The sequence below is a fragment of the Lepidochelys olivacea genome (genome assembly GCF_965140295.1).
Source record: "Lepidochelys olivacea isolate rLepOli2 genome assembly, chromosome: 2".
Lineage (NCBI taxonomy): Eukaryota > Metazoa > Chordata > Testudines > Cheloniidae > Lepidochelys > Lepidochelys olivacea.
Window position 1 is genome coordinate 259,119,390 of NC_140412.1, and position 20,874 is coordinate 259,140,263.

At 48.3% G+C, this 20,874-nt stretch overlaps 1 protein-coding gene across 2 annotated transcripts in view; it reads left to right on the plus strand.

The window, feature by feature from the left end:
* PLCD1 (phospholipase C delta 1) overlaps nt 1–20,874 on the plus strand; it is a 95,730-nt gene that overhangs the window by 59,220 nt on the left and 15,636 nt on the right. For both annotated transcript variants that reach the window (XM_084621197.1, XM_084621196.1), the window contains exons 6-10: nt 4,020–4,221; nt 5,703–5,847; nt 7,095–7,244; nt 17,574–17,741; nt 19,384–19,540. In XM_084621197.1, coding sequence (XP_084477323.1) covers nt 4,020–4,221; nt 5,703–5,847; nt 7,095–7,244; nt 17,574–17,741; nt 19,384–19,540 — 822 coding nt within the window. The remainder of the gene's footprint in view (nt 1–4,019; nt 4,222–5,702; nt 5,848–7,094; nt 7,245–17,573; nt 17,742–19,383; nt 19,541–20,874) is intronic.

Here is a 20,874-nt window from a genome sequence, read left to right on the forward strand (position 1 = left end):
TGTTCCTGCCTCTGAGCATGCCCACGGCAGCCCCAGGCCAGGCGTCTGGATAATACACATGACTGAACTATTGGTATAGAAGGGTACAGCTTGCTCAGGAAGGACGGGTAGGGAGAAAAGGGAGGAGGGGTTGCCTTGTATATCAAAGATGTATACACTTGTGCTGAGGTTGAGATGGAAATAGGAGACAGACTTCTTAAAAGTTTTCTGGGTAAGGATAAAAGGGGTAAAAAAGAAGTGTGATGTCATGGTAGATGTCTATTATAGGCCACCTAACCAGGAAGAAAAGGTGGGTGAAGCTTTTTTTAAACAACTAACAAAATCATCCCAAGCACAGGACTTGGTGGTGATGGTGGACTTTAACTACCCAGAGATGTGTTGGGAAAATAGTACAGTGGGACACAGATTATGCATCAAGTTCTTGGAATACATTGGAGATAATTTTTTATTACAGAGGGTGGAGAAAGTGATTAGGGGAGAGGCTGTTCCAGATTTGATTCTGACGAATAGGGAGGAACTGGTTGAGAATTGGAAGGTGGAAGGCAGCTTGAGTGACAGTGGATCATGAAATGACAGAGCTCATGATTCTAAGGAATGTCAGGAGGAAGACAGCAAAAGAAAGACAATGGACTTCAAGAAGGCAGATGTTAGCAAACTCGGACAATTGCTAGGTAAGATCCTGTGGGGCAAACCAAGTACTATGGGAATTTTGAGATCTGTGCAGAGTGGGCAGAATTTAGGTTTTCAGAGTCCCACCTGAAAGACCATCTAGACTTAAAGAAAAGGAGTACTTGTGGCACCTTAGAGACTAACCAATTTATTTGAGCATAAGCTTTCGTGAGCTACAGCTCACTTCATCGTGCCCCATACTACAGAGGAAGGCAAAAAAAACCCCAGGGCCTCTTCCAATTTGCCCTGGAGGAAAATTTCTTCCCGACCCCAAATATGGCGGTCAGCTGAAAACCCTGGGCATATGGGCAAGATTCACCAGCCAGATGCCCAGGAAAGAATTCTCTGTAGTAACTCAGATCCTACCCCATCTAACATCCCATCACAGGCCATTGGGCCTATTTACCATGAATATTTAAAGATCAATTAATTGCCAAAATCATGTTATCCCATCATACCATCTCCTCCATAAACTTATCGAGTCTAATCTTAAAGCGAGATAGGTCTTTTGCCCCCACAAGTCTGAGAATGACTCCATAACCTGGCAGTTGGAGCACTCCCCTGGGAGGTGAGCGACCTGGGATCCAGTCCCCCTGCCCCAATGGCTTTTTATATGATTTATCCACTGAGGAACTGCTTCAGCGGGAGAGACTGAGTGAGCCCCGCTTCAGAATATCCCAGAGCTCAGTTAGGACGCTCCCCAGAGAGGTGGCAGATCCTTGTTCAAATCCCTGTACTCCCTTCATGAGGAAGGGAGATTTGAGCTAGGGTCTTCCAAATCCCATATGAGTATACTAACCACTGGGCTAAAAGTTAGGCGGGAGCTGGCTCTGGTCCTCCCCTGGCCGCCTGCAAAAACAGCATAGATGCCACATGCCAAGAGAGGGTTCACAGCTGAGAATCCCAAGCAGAGGGAGGTGCCTTTCTGCAGCCTGCACTTAGGGCCCATCTCTGTGAGAGCAGAGGGGCTTAGGACACACTCCTGTTGCTGGCATCTCCCATTGGCTTGTATAGCTGAAGTAGGTTTGCCACATTTCTAATGGCTGGTAACCAGACCCCTGTGGTGCTGCCCCCTGCTCAGCCTCTTCCCTGAAGGCCCTGCCCCCTTCTCCATCTCTTCTTCCCAAGGCCCCGCCCCTGCTCCGCTTCTTCCCCCACAGATCAAAAGAACTGGACATCAGGGTTTGTCAAATGGCACCCGGAGACACAAGCCAAAACTTGGATTGTCCAGGTGAAAACTGGACGGGGGCAACCCTAAGGTGAGTAGCCACCTAGCATGCTGGCTTTTGTGAATCCCATTCTGAGGCCCCACTGCCTAGCCCTCCTTAGTCATTGCATAGGGCGCTTAGGCTCCTCAACTCAGCCTTTGTGAATCCCAGTGATTTTCCAAGCCCCTGAAAAACTCGGTAACACTCAATGTCGCCACGTCTGCATTTCTTATCCAATCTAGCCCAAGGAGAACTTTTTGAAACTTGGGTACCTAAAAATAGTTAGGCACCTAAATCCATATTTAGGCGGCCAGTTAAGTGACCTGCATTTCAATAGAGCAAATGCAGAATTATTTTATTTCTGCTCGGAGATGAAATGAGTAACCACCGTGCAGCCTCTTAGATGGAATGTTCAAGACAGCTGAAAGGCCATGTTCCTGGGCTGTGTCTCTGCTGCCATTGGCACAGCTCAAGAATGGGGTGGGGATGAAAGTAGCTGTGCAGTTCCCTGGTTTGGGGCCTGGCCTGGGGACCAGTTCAGTTTCCAGCATAAGTTAGAGCACCCTCTAGTCAAGCCAGTACAGCTGTACGTCTTTGGCTTTTGCCTTTTGCAAATCTTGGTTTGCTCAGACGATACATTATTAGTGTTTGCTAGGGAATTTGAGGGATGTGAAGGGGTTATGTTTGGGAGAGAAGATCTGTCATCCTTCACCTAGGACAGGGGTGGCAAACTATGGTCCGGGGCTGCATCCAGCCCTTCAGACGTTTTAATCAGGCCCTCGAGCTCTCACTGGGGAGCAAGGTCCAGGGCTTTCCCCACTCTGGTGCTGCAGCCAGGGAGCGGGGTCAAGGGCTTGCCTCACTCCGTGCAGCTCCTAGAAGCAGCGGCATGCCCCCCCTCCAGCTCCTACACGAAGGGGCAGCCAGGGGGCTCTGAATGCTGCCTCTGCTGCAAGCACTGCCTCCACAGCTCCCATTGGCCAGGAACCATGGCGAATGGGAGCTGCAGGGGCGGCACCTGCGGATGGGGCAGGGTGCAGAGCTGCCTGGCTGCGCCTCCATGTAGGAGCCAGTGGGGGGACTTGCCGGGGGGACATGCCGTGTAGGAGCCAGCTGGGTGACATGCTGCTGCTCCTGGGAGCTGCTTGAGGTAAGCATCACCCGGAGCCTGCCCCACTGCCCCCCTCCCGTGTCCCAACCCCCTGCCCCAGCCCTGATCCCCCTCCAAACCCCTTAGTCCCAACCTGAAGCACCCTCCTGCACCCTCAACCTCTCATTCCCAGCTCTGCCTAGAGCCCGCACACCCAGCTGGAGACACACCCCAACCTCCTGCCCCATCCTGGAGCCTCCTCCTGCACTCTGAACTCCTCATTTCTGGCCCCACCCCAGAGCCCGCACCCTCAGCTGGAGCCCTCACCCCCTCCCACACCCCAACCCCCAATTTTGTGAGCATTCATGGCCCACCATACAATTTCCATACCCAGATGTGGCCCTCAGGTCAAAATGTTTGCCCACCCCTGACCTAGGACATAGACAGCAAGTTTGCTTCGTGAAAGTGGAGTCTCAGTCAGGCTTGGTTGAAACCACTGGAGATAACTTTTGGTGAGATAAGCTTCTTTAAACAGGAGGGTAATTTGTTAAGTTGAGTCTCTAGAAAGCATGTTATGATTTTGTTTTATATGTAACCATTTGTTTCCAGTGTTCTTACTCATTATTGCTGGAATGTCTGTATTTGAGAATGAACTTATTCTTGTTTTCACTGTAAATAGATCTCAGTGCTGTGGTGTTAAGCAAAGTGGTGATCCGGAGTTGAATCTTACAAGGTGGTGTGTACTGCTGTTTTGGGAACAGCAGGCCTGGGCATTAGGAGGGGCTGGACACTACAAGGAGTGCTCTGAAGACTCAGGGGTTGGTGTGTGCCTTTAGCTAACCTGTTCAGAGAGAGTGGAGGCATGGAAGGCAGTGTTTGTGTAGCCAGAACCTAGTGGTGTCAGAGTGCTGACCCACAGCAAGGCACAGATAAAACTTCCTCACACTAGGGCAGGTGGTGTTGAGGGGCCTCACAGCTCACGGTGTTTCACGTTCTTCCAGTACCAAGGTGTCATATTTTCACTGCTGGTTTATGTTTCTTTTATCTGGTAGCCAAGAAGCAACAGATCATGACCAAAGATGGTTTCCTGATGTATCTGCTGTCTGCAGAGGGGAACATATTCAACTCCTCTCACAGTAAAGTTTATCAGGACATGACTCAGCCCCTCAGTCACTACTTGGTGTCATCTTCGCACAATACCTATTTAATGGAAGACCAGCTCAGAGGGCCCAGTAGCACAGAGGCCTATATCAGGTAAAGGGGGATCTCTCAACACAGATTGTACAAGGATACAGAACACATACAGGCAGACTTGACCCTTGAATGTTCAGTTCCACCCTGGCCTGAACTGACCCTAACCTTATTGCTGATTGTTGTGTCTGCCAGCTAGTAGCCAGATGTTGAAGTGGCCTCAAACAGCTGCAAACAAACCAGCAACAAGATACTTCCCTGTAGCTGACAGTATTGCCAACCCTAAGCGTGCAATAATCCTGAGTCAGGCCCCCAGAGGAATGAGATTTAAAAACTAATAAATGTAACATGCTTTGCATTTGTCTTCTGGTGTTGGGGACTTCACGGGTCATGTTTTCAAGCTTTTCTTTGCAGCCAGGAGGGCTGGACATTTACTCTTTTTTCAGTGAAAGCTGAATTCTCAGGCAATAGCATGATTCCAGGAGGAACCCCCCCAAGTCACGTGAGTCATGATCAAAGTGTGAGCCCTAGTTCCACTGAGCAAGTGCTCTGCTACCATGGCTCCTTGCCTACCCGATGGAATTGTTGGGGAGTAGCAGCTAGCGAGTCAAAAGTGACAGGGAGGGGCAGAGGGTTTAGCTCGGTGAATTGCTTTCATTAGTTATTTGAGTGCATTTTGCAATATCAGGAAATTACTTAATCCTGTTTCCATTGGGGTTAACTCGGTGGTTCCCACAAGTCTCGTAGCAGTGCTTATAGGAGATGGGTCTCTTTAGGCATATGGGGGAATTACTCTACACACGGCCTACTGTACACATATGCCTCTGTAGAGAAAAGTGGAAAGATCATCTTCAGAAGCCTACAGTGATGAATATATAGACAAGAACTTACGTTTGAAGGCAGGAAATGACTGAACCAGACAATGCAGGGCAGGGGCTTTCTGAGCATACATTCAAGATGTATAATCTGTGGGGTGAACTTTCTAAAGGGGATTTAGTCTCATTAAATGACAGTGAAGTTCGCATAGCTATGTCAGTGAGCACAACTTTGAAAATGCATCCCCAATTCCTTGTCAAATCTGCATGAAGAATGCACATGGTCTAGGCCTCTCTGATTGTGGCAGCTACTCATGGCTTCTTTGATCCACTCTCTTTATGCCCAGTCAGCCTTTCCTGATCTGCTCTTCGCCATCTCAAGGCTTCCCTAATCTCCCTTCTCTCCAAACCCTGCCTGTGCTTTTCAGATCCCCGTTATCTTCAGGTGCCCTGAGCTTTTCCCATCTCCCTTCTCCTCAGATTCCTTTATGCATTTCTGAGCTTGCTCATCAGTTTCTCTGAGCTCCTCTCCTTTCAGTTGCTCTGATCTCTCTTGAGCTCCCCGCTCCTCAGTCCCACTGCACTTTTTACAGGTTCCCCTTTTTTCACTTACTGTGCACTTGTCAAAGCCATCCATGAGCGTATATTGAAATGCTCATGTACAATATCGTCCCATTTTTGGAGGGGAGGGGGGAGAAAAACCAGAATGCCTCCATTCTTTGTTTCCAGAGCCCTGACCAAAGGCTGCCGCTGTGTGGAGCTGGACTGCTGGGATGGTCCTAACTCAGAGCCTGTTATTTATCATGGCTACACACTCACCTCCAAGATCCTCTTCAGTGATGCCATAAAGGCCATCAAGAACTATGCTTTCAAAGTAAGAACAAAGGATGGGGGGTGTGTGTGTTTATCCTGCAGTTTCATTTCTTTTCCCTGAGAACAAACAGGCAGACGTTCCGCTCCAGTGAAATAATCAGCTTTCCATTGTGCGTACAGAATGAAACCTGCATACTTGCATTTCTCATTGGTCCCTTTCTGGGCTGCCATACCTGTGCCTTGCCCTCTGCAGTGAGCAGCACCTGAGGGTTATTGAAATGCTGAGCCCTTTGGGGCAGGGATTGTCTTTGCATTGTCCATAGGCGCAGCACTTAGCGTGATGGGACCTGGACCCCTACCACAGTGAAGACAGTAACCAGAAATTAGAACAATAATGCATGTAGGCAATGGGAAATGTAGGCAGTCCAATTAACTCAGCTGTTCATTTCATGATTAGCTTGGCTGTGATGTCTGATGGCTCAGCCTTATTTATCCAGAGGTTTTAGAGAAATCCATGTGTGTGCATGTGAGGGACTGATGGGAGATATTCCCTCTCTCTTCCTACTGGGAGTAAATTACAGGATGTAGCAATCAAACCTGGGTGCCTTGAATAGCAGCCCCGGGCTGTCATCCTTTATATCAAGACTGTTGTTCTTCCAGACTCACTGGGGACTCAGGCTTGCTCCTTCTTCTTCAGTTAAATTGCCTTTAGAGCCAACATCCTGTTTTCCCCAGGATTTTAGGATGCAGAAATCAGAAGCCTACATTGCAAGGAAATATCCATGGGGGTGTACAGTGGGTAGCACTTTCCTAGGGTCCTAAAACCCGTTAGATGCATCATCAGGAAAGGAAGAAATGACTCAGTGATATAGGATCTGTCTCGCCCTTGTCACACTAGTATCTGAGCATCTCACAGGCATTAATGGATGTTACTTTCAGAACACCCTCTGAGGTCAGGAAGCATTATCTCCATTTTACAGATGGGGAACTGAGGCACAGGGAAAGTTAAGTGACTCAAGGTCTGTGGACCAGTTGAGCTGGGAATTGAGCCCCTGCCTCCCAGTCCAGCGTCCTAGCCTCTAGATTACGTTTCCTGGGAGGCTTCAGTAGATGGCTACCAAAATAGTGCTATTAATGTGTAATGTTAAATAGTGTAGAGTTACTGTGTATTTGAACTCGTCTGTGTTAACGGCCCGGTTTCCAATGAGATGTGCCTTTTGAAAACTGCGCAGCACATTGGTTTTATAACACCCGGAGGGAAGCGATTGCCAGAGTTAAACCATGATGTATGTTGCTGTCCTACCACAGACCTCTCCATACCCAGTAATCATTTCCTTGGAGAACCACTGTAGCCTGGAACAGCAGAAGATGATGGCTCAGCACATGAAGACGATCCTAGGGGACATGCTGCTGGTAATGCCACTTGATGGAAATACATCAGACTTCCCCTCGCCGGAGGTGAGTGGAGCTACTTTACTGCTTTGTGTGTTGTTACACTGCCTGTGTTCTTATCAGACTCATGTAATATCACTCACCGTGATAAGGAGAGTCACTGAGGAGTCTCACTTGAAGACCGGCTCTGTGGAACTCAGGGAATTTCTGATCCAGAGGCCAGACAATGTCTTCAGCCCTGTTAGCAATTGCTTTCTCACAGGGCACGTCCAGTTAGCTGGATATTACAGGTCTGTTTTGTATATGCTCACCTTACACAGAACTTGGTTAATATGACCTTCCGGGGCCTAAAGTCCTCTGGATGCTGGAGTTATCCTAATTAGTTTTAGTGTAGATGAGGGGCAGACTAGCTCCTTGGGAGAAGTAGCTAGGGGATTTGTCTCCATGTTTCTGAATAGGCAGAATTGACCACTGCTTGATTATAATATAGAGGAGCAGCACTGTTCTGTACTGAAAGAGGAAGGAAGCTCTCACTGGCTTGTTTTCCGCTGCCCTTCAGTCCCTGGGAAGCTATTCCATGAGGATTCTGGCCCATTCCCAGGGAATAGACAGAGTAACTGAGACAGCCATGCTGCACTGATTTCCCCTACCCCTTCCCTACCTCAACGTGATTGGGGAAAATCAGTGCAGGTTACTGCAAACCATGTCATATTGCAGACTCTCTTCCCACTGAAAGAGATTCTGAGGGCAGTGGTAGCTTGAGGAGTAATAGAGAGCATGGGAGCTGCCTTGTCAAGGGATTGTGAGGAGGGGGAGAGCTGGGTGGCAATGCAGAGGCAAGGGACCCTTGCATGGAGGCTCCTTGCCAGTGGCATGTGCCTAGAGATCCTTGCACATCAGTGCAGCCAATGAGTTTGGGGAGCTGACCCCCAGGCCTGATAGGAGAGGGAGGGACCCAGCAGACTGATGAGGTAACTCAGTGAGTTAACACTTGTGAGCCCTTGGTTGGCTACTATCCATGCTGCTAATAAATTCAATACAGATCTGAACTCATTAGGACTGTTGCAGTAAATTAGCCAGAGTTTCATTCAGCTGGGAGTGAAGCAGCGTAGCTCCCTGGATGCCAATGACACCGATCTATACCAGCTGAGAATCTGTCCCGCTCTATGATACTTCAGCCTGATTCCAAAATAGCAGCACGTGGAGGAGAAGATACAGCGACAAAAATGACCTTGGATTAACTAGGGCATTCTGAATGCTTTTTAAAATTCTTATTTTTACCCAAAGCTTCATTGGCCCAGGAAGTGCTGGTAGGAGTTTGTGGATGGGGAAAATCTGATGGTCAGTGCGGGAGAGAGGGGAGGGGGAAAAGCAGTCAAAAATATCATAGGAATTTGGCGTCTCTCGTGTTCTGCTGTATTTTAAGGCATTTGGGAGTGTTACCTTGTGTTTGTACAGTGCTTAACAAAATGGGGCCCTGTTCTTGGTTGATCCCTAGGCATTGCTATAATAAACAGGATTTATTATTATGAATAAATGCACCACTGCTCCACTAGGACCTTTGCATTAGGGAAAAGAATTTCACTCCATAGTTAAGCACTGACTGTGCTATGGCTCGTGCAGGAATAGGACACACCCCAAGGCTGGGGATTGAATAAGATTTTGCTGAGTTGGACAAGCAAGCTCTTGAGAGATCGTGTTACTGACTTTCCCCTCACTTCCTCGCCTTGTTTGCCCTCAGTGAAAAATCCTGAAATCAGCTGATTGCTTTTCAAAGGGCTGTTAACTCTTTGTAGCCCAGTAAAATTATATATATATAAATCTTTAAAAATCATTGAAAAATAAAATGGGAAATAATAAATCAAACAAAAACCAACGAGATTTTGCACATTTTTGTTTCCTGCTATCTATTTGATATGCCCTCTGGCTCCTCCGATAGCCAGTGGGCCAGCTCCTCAGCTGGTGTAAATCAGTGTCGCTGCATTAAAGTCAATGGAGCTAGGCTGATTTATATCAGCTAAAGATCTGGTCGAGTCAGCTTTTTAAAAAAGGGAAAAAATAGTGATATAAAAATAATTCCTCACTTTTTCCCTCCTGTACTATTCCTCCATCTGCCTAACATGTGTGCCTAGTAGAATCTTTTCTCAAGACCAAATTGTTGACTGTTGTAGATACTTTCATTTATAATTTATACGTAAAACACCATCCTTGATTTTCCACTTCCTAGTAAAGCTGATGAGGGAAGAGGGAGGGGGCAATGAATTTTTTATGAGAAAAAAGTGTGTCCATTTATTTTCTCAGTTTGGAATCCAGCCCTGGCAAGCTGCTGGAAGGCGGTAAACAAAATGCAAAGCAGGAGAAGCATCATTATGGAGTCTGTTGGCTGGGTAGTTTTAGGACTTAAAGAAATATACCACACTGCAGGAAAAGGGAAGTTGACACAGTTCAGATTCACACTAATAAATTATGGTGCTGTCTAGGGTGTGTATCTTTTTTGGTAGGTCCTAATCCTGCAAACCGTTACTGCTGTGAGAAGTCCTTATGCACGTGAGTAATCTCATTGCCTACTCACATCAGGGGCAATTAACCCGGTTGCCGAGGGACAGCAAAAGCCTGTGAACCACTTAAGCTACGCCCAGGGTTGCCCAGGGAGGTCCACTGGCAGATGGCTGCATGGGTGCCAGGGCACTCCCACGGGCCATGGAACCAGTCTGTGTAACATCCCTGCATAGGCCAGCATAGAAGGCTGCTGAGGGGCTGGGAGGAGAAAGGAGAGGCTAGAGTTACACATATGGGGCCGGGGGGGATTGACCTCCTCAGCCACTCTTCACTCCACCATCCTGGAGCACAGACAGCCTCCTGGCAGGCTTTATACAGATGGATGGCTGATTTGCATTGCTGGGCACATGGTATGTCTGATCCCATCCCATCCCCACTAGTTCACCCTCCATGGAAACTTCCTTCTCCATGAAACCATCTTCCCCTGGAGGTTTCCCTGGTAAGGCAGTCTAAGTTTGTCTCTCTTGTTCTTTATCACATTGCACGTGATCCAGTCACTTCACTGCCATTCTGAAAGGCACCTGGCCTTTTATTTCCCCCCGTCTCTGAGAAAGCTCATTCGGGAGCCAAGTGGAAGAAATAATTAGATCAGAATGGAACAATAACTCACGGGTGGGTGATCCTAACTACAGAGCATGCAGAAAATAGCCTAGCCAGCCCAGCACTGGAATTGAAATAAAGCGCTCGTTAAAGTTGTTGGTGACTAGAGGAATCAGATGGGTTAAATATTAGAGTCCTCATAAAACACTCCAGATAGATAGAGTGGATAGCTCTTGCTGTGACCCTGACATCCACATTCAGGCATTTAATCAATGGCTTCTCACCTTGACTACCGCATCTCCCTTCTCAGTGGCTGCCCTGATGCCATTGCTGTATGGGCTGGTGTGCCAAGAGTGTTGCTGCCCATCATCTCACATACAGTAAGACGTGACCATGTCCCCCTGGCCTCTTAACACTTCAGAGTTGCTAACTCTCCATGGAGTGGCCCCCTGCCCATCTCACCTTCCTTGGGCTCGATTCACTCCTCAGTGGCAGAAAGTCTGCCTGAGTCAGAGCCATCGTTGCACAAGTCTGCTGCAATCCCCCGTCTGCTGTGGGTGTGTCTGCACTGCAATAAAAAACCCGCAGATGGTCCATGCCAGCTGACTTGGGCTCAGATCTAAGGGGCAGTTTGTGATTTTGGCGCTCGGGCTGGAGCCCCAGGCTCTAGGCCTCTGCAAGGTGGCAGGGTCCCAAAGCTCGGGCTGCAGCCCAAGCTGGAACGTTTGCACCGCAATTGAACAGCCCGTTAGGCCGAGCCCCGCAAGGCTGGGTCAGCAGACATGGGCCAGCTGGGGGTTTTAATTCCAGTGCAGACATAGCCTGTGAGACCTGGAGTGAGCTTTTGCCATCCATAGAGTAGCGGTGCTGCCCCGAAAGACGCAGGACCAGGGCCATTTGGAAGATACACTGAGTCAAGCAACTTACCCTGAAAGCCTCTGCCATCAGTGTTTCTTTTGGGTCCTGCCCCCACTGCATGTATACTGGAGCGCAAATTGCTCCCTACTAGTGAATCTAGGTCTGGTCCTCTGCCTCCTCCCCCAGGTTCTCTTCTGTGTCTTTTTCCATAGTTATTCCAGTGTTGGAGGGAGCTGCCTTTGCAGCCCCTCCTTTCTGGGATAGCTTTCCTCTCTCTCTGCCTCTCTTAATAACCTCACTGGAAAATTTCTCTTCTCCTCTCTTGCTGGGGCCCCTTAATTTTTCCCATCCTCTGCCATCGTTTCTCCTTTAACGTCATTGTTCAGTTATTGCTATTTCACCCTGCAAAGCAGCTTGGGAGACAGTTGCCCTGAAAGACATTGTACAAAATAAGGGTGTAATAAGTATTAGTGTGTTGGATCTTCAGAGCCCTTGACAAGCATTAACTCAGTAACCCTCACAGCTTCCCCGTCAGATAGGTAGGAAAGTATCCTTATTCTGCACACTGTGGAAACTGGGACATGGTGCTGAGCCCTTTTAATTCACACCTGAATTCAGCCCCTACCAGGATCCTGCCCACAGAGAGGTTAAGTAAAGTGCCCAAGGCTATGTATCAAGTCAGTGGCAGAACTGTATAAAGCTCTTTGACCTGTGCTATACAGAAGCTCAGACTTAATGATCTAATGGTCCCTATGAATCTATGAAACTGTGTGTGATGCATTTGGAGCTATTCTGTAATAACTTACGAATACTGTGTGTCGACCGCGTAATTGGGATGTTTACTTTGTGCATAGACTGGTTGAGTTTAAAAGGGGCTGTTGCGAAAAAACAAGCAGGATGGAAACAAATGGCTGAAGATAAGACACTTCTCAGCACACTGGAGAGTTGTTAAGAGACAATACCATGGCAGGGGAAGGCTGGGACCACAGGAGATCAGAAGAAGCCGGGCAAGTTTTTTTCACTAAGAGGGTGGTGAAACACTGGAATGCGTTACCTAGGGAGGTGGTAGAATCTCCTTCCTTAGAGGTTTTTAAGGTCAGGCTTGACAAAGCCCTGGCTGGGATGATTTAACTGGGAATTGGTCCTGCTTTGAGCAGGGGGTTGGACTAGATGACCTTCTGGGGTCCCTTCCAACCCTGATATTCTATGATTCTATGATTCTAAGTTTAAAAGGGAGCACTCTGTCAAAGGGGGTGAGGAGCGATATTTGGGGGGGTGTTTGAGGGCACCAGACTGAGACACCAGGGACCTGCTAGGGAGTCTGAAGAAGTTAGGGCTGCCTAAATGACCATCAGGGGATGATAGGGCTTTACGTAAGATGGATACGCGTGTAGACTGTTTAGAGAAAAAGGGTTTTAAGACAACAAATGCTTTGTTCCTGTTGTTAAAATAATCAGTACTTTGGTTCGAAAAGGCTGTCTGGTCATGTATGCCACTGGTCACAGACTCCCACAGGGTAGAACCGCTGGTGCCTGAAGTCCGTCGGACCTGCTGGCTCAGCATCGTGGATAGGCAGGGTATCGCAGCACGCAGCCTGGTCTGAGAGCGGGAGAATCACAGGATTCCACCCTAGGGAAGGCTAAAGGCACGAGGGCTGAGACGGGCAGGGCTGCACTCGGAGAGACCAGAAGGCAGGCAGAGATGTGGCTAGCTCTGCAACCGTGACTCTCTATCCCTGGCTTCTAGTCCAGAGTTCCATCTACTCCCAGTCCTGCTGCCTCTCAGGATATATTGTGTTGTGTTCGCCCTTGTGCTTCCCACAGGTAAATGAAGTGGGTTTTGTGGTCAAGTCTTGCCAGTTGCCGTTACTTACTGAGGCATTTCAGGAACTCTGGGGCTTCTACACAGCACAAAGGACGTGCTCAGCAGAGCTGAAGTAAAGAGTGGATTCTCTTTCCCCTCAGGCGTAGTTTGGCAGGAACTACTTAGTATCACATGGACGGAAACCGAGACTGCCATAACGAGAGTTTAGTTTTTTAAACTTCATCCTGGGGGAAAGCCACTGAAAATCAGGGTGTCAGCATCTCTTGTTCCAGATAGCCATACTGACTGATGCGTGCCAGTGCTCAGCCCACGAGCCTCATGGAAATAAGGTTCAATGCAACTTTTATTGTAGTACAGCAGTGGTCACCAACCGGTCGATTGTGATGAACTGGTTGATCCTAGATCTCCCAGTCAATCGCAATCCTATTGACTGGGAATGGGGAGCTGTGGCCAACAGGAGCTACGGGGGCGGTGCTTGCAGAGAGGGGCAGCACACGGAGCCACATGCTGCCCGCCCCTGCCCCCCAGGGGCTGCAGGGGCATGTTGGCCCCTTCTGGGAGCGGCATTGGGCCGGGGTAGGCAGGGAGCCTGCCTTAGCGGCAGCCATGTTTCGCCACAACTGGGAGTCGTCGCAGGTATGTGCTGCCTGGTGGGAGGGCGCACCCCAGCCCTGAGCTCCCTCCCAGAGCCAGCACTCCAAACCCCCTCCTGCACCCCAAGCCCCAGCCCTAAGCTCCCTTCCAGCGCCAGTACCCCAAACCAGCCCTGAGCCCCCTCCCGGAGCCAGCACCCTACACCCCCTCCTGTGCCCCGAACCCCCTTCTGCACCCCAAGCCCCAGCCCTGAGCCCCCTCCCAGAGCCAGCACCCCCACTCCCTCCTGCACCCCACCCTCCTGACCCAGCCCGGAGCCCCCTCCAGAGCCAGCACCTCGCACCCACTCCTGCACCCCAATGCTCTGGCCCAGCCCAGAGCCCTGTCCTGCACCCAAACTCCCTCCCAGAGCTTGCACGCCTCACCCTTTCCTGCACCTCAACCCCCTGCCCCAGGCTCAGCCCAGAGCCCTATCCCACACTCCAAACCCCTCAGCTCCAGCCCAGAACCCGCACCCCCTCTCAAACCCCAACCCCGTGAAAGTGAAAGTGAGTGAGGGTGGGGGAGAGCGAGTGACGGAGAGATGGGGGGATGGGGTGAGTGCGGTGGGGCTTTGGGGAAGGGGCGGGGTAGATCCTGGGTTGCCCTTAAATTCAAAAAGTGATCTTGGGCATAAAAAGGTTGAAGACCACTGTAGTACAGCATCTTTTACAGAAACTGGAGCCTGAAACTCCTCACAAAGCTCAGTTATGAACCTCATCCCGTGCAAGAGGGTCGCATCAAGACCAGTGTGCCACTTAAGCTCTCAGAATAGGACTTAAGATTGACCTACCAATGAATTTCACCCTCACTGATAAATACTAAATCACAGCAGAATTAGAAAGAAATCAAGAGGTATAGGCAAGGGGGGGGTGGGGCGGACAGTATTCATAGGCCAAAAGGGACCATTGTCTGGCGTCCTGTATAACGCAGGCCAGAGAGCTTCATTGATCCTGGCATCAGCCCATAACTTCTGTTTGAGGTTCAGCGTATCTTTTAGAAAGACCATCCAGTCTTGATTTAAAGACTCAAAAAATGGGAAAAGATTACTTGTCTGTTCTTGCCGGCGGAGAGCTGAGGAGTTAAGTGATTTGCCTAAGGTGTCATGCAAAGTCAGTGGCAAAGATGGTAATTAAATCTAGATCTCCTACGTTTTATGCCATGGCCCATCCATTTTCTTTCTTCTGGGCCCAGAAATGAGGCGGTGGCAAGGAGGTCTGAAGTGCCCTTCCCTAGAGAGCTCTGTGATAAAAAGGCAGCGTCACAGAGATAAAGTACCAATGAGGCGGAGACATAATAACTAATAGCAACACACAGCTTTTATATGCAGTAGATACAGGAAAGGCTGGTCCAGAATCTGCCTGGGAGAAGGCTCTTGCGCTAGTGAGATGAAGTTTCTCCACCCCTGTGGAGAGTGCCAGCATGAGGCCTGACAGTCCCTCTGTTTGAAGGCTTGAGTGGGATGTAAGTGGTGCATAGGCCTCTATGCAGGGATGAATTTCTCCTGCAAGGTCTAGATGTTATGGAAGGACAGAGAGGAACAGGGGGATGCTAAAGTACTGCAGGGCATAGGGAAGGTGTAAAGAGAGGGCAGCTCTATGGAGAGTGTTTAAAAAAAGGGGGACGGTTTTCAACTGGCTCCTGAAATGAATGCAGAGAAATGAAAGGATCACCAGCTCATTTAGTCTGACCTCTTGTATACCACAGGCCACCAGCACCCGCATACGCACTCCAACAATTGCAGTTAGACCAAAGTATTGCACCCCTACGGAGACAAAACTATTTTATGCCCGAGGCAAAGAATAGGAGGGGCTGGGGTGCACCAATCCCTGAGGCCCCGGCAGTGGCAGGAAATTAAGTGAGATATACCCAGATGAGGACTGGCGATGTCTGTTCCTGCCATATGTTGCCTCATAATTGGTACCCTCCTGCTGGCAGCTTTTGTGCACTCTGAGTGCCAGGGGAGTTGTTCCAAAGTAAACAGCTTATTTGTGATATCTTAAGGGGGAAAAAAAAAAAAGCTTGGCTCCTTTATCAGGTTCCAATGGCAAATTTCAGTTCAAGCCAGACTTTGCGGTGAGGCCAGCAAAATCTACTGCAACTTGACTGCATGATGTGTCAGGCTGGTCTCTGCTGAGACTCGTTACAATGTGCTGTCACCCACAAAGAGAGTATAATATTCTTTGAAAACTGCTTGATTGCTTTAAAATCTCCCTGGTTTACTACAGCCCTGTCATTTAAGAACAGCATGACTGTTGCCTCTCCCATTACAGCACTCAGAAATATAGAGGAAGGACTGTTCAGTGGTTAGGGCATTAGCTGAGGCTTTGGGAGACCCAAGTTCAATTCTTTGCTCCACCACAATCATCCCGTGTGACCACGGGCAAGACACGTAGCCCCTTATTCCCCCGCTGTAAAATGGGGATACGAGCACTGCCCTGCCTCAGAGGGGTGTTGAGAGAATAAATACATTAAAGATTGTGGGTGCTTGGCAGGATCTAAAAGAGTGCGGGAGTGCATGTCATACCAAAGCAAAGCAAGTAGAGTGGTTAATTTGCAGATTCCATCTTTCCTTGGGAAGATAAGGACAGTGCTGTGCACTATGGGTAGGATTTTTCTAACACTCAGCACTGACTTAAGCACCCAGGCTGGAGTCAATGCTACATCTCCGACCGTGTTCGCTGGAAGCAGAGGTGGGCCGGTGCTAAGTGATTTTGAAAATCCCAGCCCACTGGAGTAAAAAAGTAACAAGCCGCAGTCATCTAGCCTGCCCTCCAGCATAACACAGGCCAGAGAGTGGCACACAGCGATCCCTGCATCAGGCCCATAACTTCTGTTTGAGCCATAAGAGAACTTGTAAAAAGATGTCCAGTCTTGGTTTTAAGACAGCAAGTGATGGAGATTCCACCACATCCCTAAGTAAATAGTTCCAATGGTTCATTACCCTCACTGTTAAATGTTAGCCACTTGTTTCTCGTCTAAATATATCTAGCTTCAACTTCCGACCCTAAAGCGCCCTCTACTATCAGAAATCTTTCCCCCGTATTGGTACTTGTAGACCATGGTCAAGTCACCCGGGACCTTCTCATGGATTGTGATAAGCCATATAATACAAAAATTGAATGTCTTGGGCCAGCTCCTCAGCTGGTGCAAATTGGCATTGCTGTATTGGAGGATGCTGATCTGTTCCAGTGGGGGATCTGGCACCTAATCTTTTTGTTTTGCTTATAAAGAGTATGTCTCTGAGATGTGCTAAAAGCCCAGAGCTCTCCTTGAGTTTGAGCACAGAATATTTTCAAAGCGGGCCCTGAACATTGTCCAAGATACTGACCAGTGCATAGTGATCATGTGGAATCCTTTGGACAAATACATGCTGTCACTTACTGGCATATAGCAGTTTTCAACCATGGCTCTCAAGCGGTTTACAAAATGGTGTAAGTTTCCCTATCCACATTTTACAGATGAGGAAACAGAGGCTGAAGGAGCTTAAGTGACTTGCATAAGGTCACTCAGCGAGGCAGTAACAGAGCCAGGAATACATCCCGTCTGTCCTAACTCTCAGTCTTGTTCTGTGGCCATTGGGCAATGTTAGATATTTAAAAAGAGTTGGATAATTTTGTAGCTTTTGATAGGACTCGTAGTTATGTCTGGTAATTTAAGGTGGATCACACTACATGTTTCAGAGAGCGTGCTGATTACCTGGGGCACTCAGACAGGAGCTTTTTCTTATCATCGGTTTTTGCAGATGGGCTGGGAGGTGGTTGCCATTCTTTGAAATCTCAGGCATTGGCCACTGCAGGGAGTAGAGTACAGCCTTGGTGGGCTGATGGCTTTGTCCATTAACTGGATTCCTTTGGCTAATAACCGGTGACTGGTGAAGCTCAAATGGGCCTTGGTCCTGCCAAGCATCCTTCTGATTTATTACAGATCAGGCCAGATTCTGCTCTGACTTACACCCGTTTTTCACAACCCCTTTTGCAGCAATTAAAGGGGAAGATCCTTGTGAAGGGAAAGAAGTTGAACAGCCTGGAGGACACCATAGGGATGAACGGGAACAGTAGCACAGAGGCTGAAGATGTCTCTGATGAGGATGAAGCAGCCGAAATGGAAGATGAGTCTGTGAAGAAGGAGGTAGAGCAAAAGAGGACAGTAAGTCAAAGCTCTGACCAGATCACTGAATGGGAAGAATTATGTGGAGAGGGAAAGGGCATAAGCTAGATCCTGGCTGTCCAGCCTGCAGAAGGCCTCGACATTTTATTAAAGCTGATGTTAAAATTATGTAATACACAGGTTGAGAAAAGAGTGTCTGTACATCTGGGTATAGTGCTTAGATGATCCACAATACAAAGTTTGTTTTAAAAAGACATAAAATACATATAGTGCATAATCAGCAATAACCCAAATTAAGGTGAATAAATTACATTAGCGCTTTATCCCATTGCACCATTCATAGGGCTATGAAAAGTCGACCCTTCTACATGGGGCTTTGAACGTAGTGTAGGTCCAACGAACCCACTTTCTAATACGTGACCAGGTCCTCAACTGGTATGAATTAGTGTCGCTCCAATGGAGCTCTGCTGATTTACACCAAGGGGCATGGTCTGATCTGTTCAGGCGAGCAGGGCCAAACTATAAGAATCTTGGTCCTTCCCTAGACTCAAACATAGCTTTTGAAAGCTCTGCGCTTAGACACATGCGCTTAACTCACTGAAGCATCCACGTGCAGAATTTGGCCCTTTATCTTAGACCGCTGATGTTTCCCAGCCTCCGGGTGTGTGTGAATGTCCCTATGCACTATGGGCCAGATTCACTATGGGTGTATAACAGTGTAGCTCCACTGAAGATGAACACCCGCTGTGGATCTGGTCCATCGTGTGTTTTCCCTAGTTTCCAGAGGTTTATATTTCATGTCTAGTCTGGAATCAAGCAGGTGTTTCCTTGGACGTTGGTTATTTTTCTTTCCTGCTTCCTTCCCTCACCGGAGCTGCTTGCTCCTGTTAAATCCCTGACGTAATTAAGGTGGCTGTGGCAGCAACAGGGGCCAAAGCATCACATGACAAAATCAGAACCCGTCGATCCCAGAATGAAGAGCTCCAAGCTTTGTGGAGCCGGGAATCCTGCCCTCTCTGTTCCCTTATTCCCAGCCAGGGTAGATCTTCCGGTTTGCACAGCTGGCTCTGAGACAATCAATTTCTGAGATTCAACTGAAAAGTCTGAATGCTGGAGTCAAGGGCTGAGGCTGAGAGTGCAAACAAAACGTTTTTGGTCCTGCGCTGCAGAAAGCCTTGCGCAGAGCTTTCCACCTGCATAATGTGGGGGTCCATCATGCTGTGACACTGAGCAACAATGGGACTTGGCCGACAAAGCAGCTGCTGCATGAAACCCAGTTAGAGCTCACACACACAGCCCAGATCTTTCCCAGACCTCCTGCCACTAGCAGCCTGTGAGCCAGAAGGGTGAGCTGGGTAACAGCATGCAAACACCAATCCCACAGCCATCCCAAGTCTTTTCTTAACCGGGATAGGGTTTGCCTAGACCAAATGTGCAACCAGGAATCCGCCTGTTCATGTGGTCAGCGTTGAAAGCAACCTGTTCTGGGAAAGGAGGGGAAGCTGGGTACAGCCCAGTTGCACGAAAGGTACTGGGTGCTAAAAACTGGGGGATCCCTCTGTGAAGGAGACAGGAATGAGGCCCTGGTGTCCTTCCCCGGTGATCACTAGAGTGCATACTCTGCACAGTTGTGAGGGGGTTTGTGGAGGGAAGGCCAAACCTATTGCTTTCTTGTCTCCAGAGCACCAAATTAAAGCTGGCCAAGGAGTTATCGGACATCATCATCTACTGCAAGAGCGTCCACTTCCAGGGCTTCGACAGCGCCACCTCTCCCCTTGCCTTCTATGAGATGTCGTCCTTCACCGAGAGCAAAGCCCAGAAACTGGCGCAGGAGTCTGGTACGTGCCTCCGGCCTTGTCAACAGGCTTTGCTAGTCCCCTTGTCCGTGAACCCACACATTCGGTGCTCACTTCCTTCTCTAGTCTTTCCATGCGAAGATTCACTTTTAAAGGCAAGATGTCCAGAAGAAGAGAGTCCTCTCCTACATGATTGGTAGCACCTTAGAATCTAAAAACAACTTTGCATTGTCTCTCTATGTATAAATGGCAACTTCCCTCCCTACCCCACCATTAAGTATTTGTGCTGCGTTCAGTGCTGTCTCCTGGATCTCTTTTGTAATCCACAACTGGTACCTTAAGGGTATTTTAGCCAGAGCAGGATTTTACATGCTTTAAGCATGGTAGTAAATATCATGAACAGATATTGTAATGTGGTGAATTTTGTGTGTGTGTGTAATGTATGTACCCCACTGCAGTTTGCTGGACAGAATTATTTCAGCTATGTCTCACAGATGGGTTTCATAGGCCCTATACTGCATGCATCCAATAGAGAGTCCCATTTAGGCTGAAGCAGAAAGAGCCTGTTCCTTTAGAGTAGGAGGCTCTTGGTTCTATCCCTTTGTCACTGTGAAATACTGAGCATACAGCATAGTGGTCATTGTGTACAACGCAGTAACACCCAAGAAACTTCGAGGTGGCCAGAGATTTATTATAATATCTTCTTGCACTGAACTGTAGAACTTCCTGCTCCATTAATATCCCTTCATATTAATGTGGGAGCAGAAATGGTGTCGTTATGGTATATGCTGTTCAAGCAGTTTTGAATGGACACATAGGTCACAGGGGCTGTTTCTGTTGCCTGATTGGATGAGTTTAGCTCTCAGAATCAAGTTTCTTGTGTGAATAGTTGCTCTTTGAATTCTGCTTTTTGTGAATGTTCTGCATTATCCCTGTCACATTAACTATTTCGGTCAGCATTCCTGCCAGAATATTCATCTGCTTTAGTATTCACAAGGCAGAACCACTTCATTGAAAAATTCGAATACTTGCTCTGCTCTAGTTCCCAGCAATGGTGGCTCAGGATGGGAACTGTATGCAAAGTGACTGCAGGTTTGGGTGAGGGTTCAATTTACTTAGTAAATGAGAGTCCACTTTGGAGTGATCACCACCAGATTAGTGATCAAACGTGGATGAGGAGGCACCTAAAAGGTTTGGTCTCTTTGGCTGGGTATGTCACCGAAAGAAGCAGTGGAAGTGATTTTGTGACAGTGTGTCTGATAAAGGGAAAGAAGTGGTGACAGAATATACTCCTGTGTTCACACTCTATACACCATTGTAATAACGTTTGTACAAGGTGTGCCGCATGAGGAATCATTTAAAAACACATAATTTGC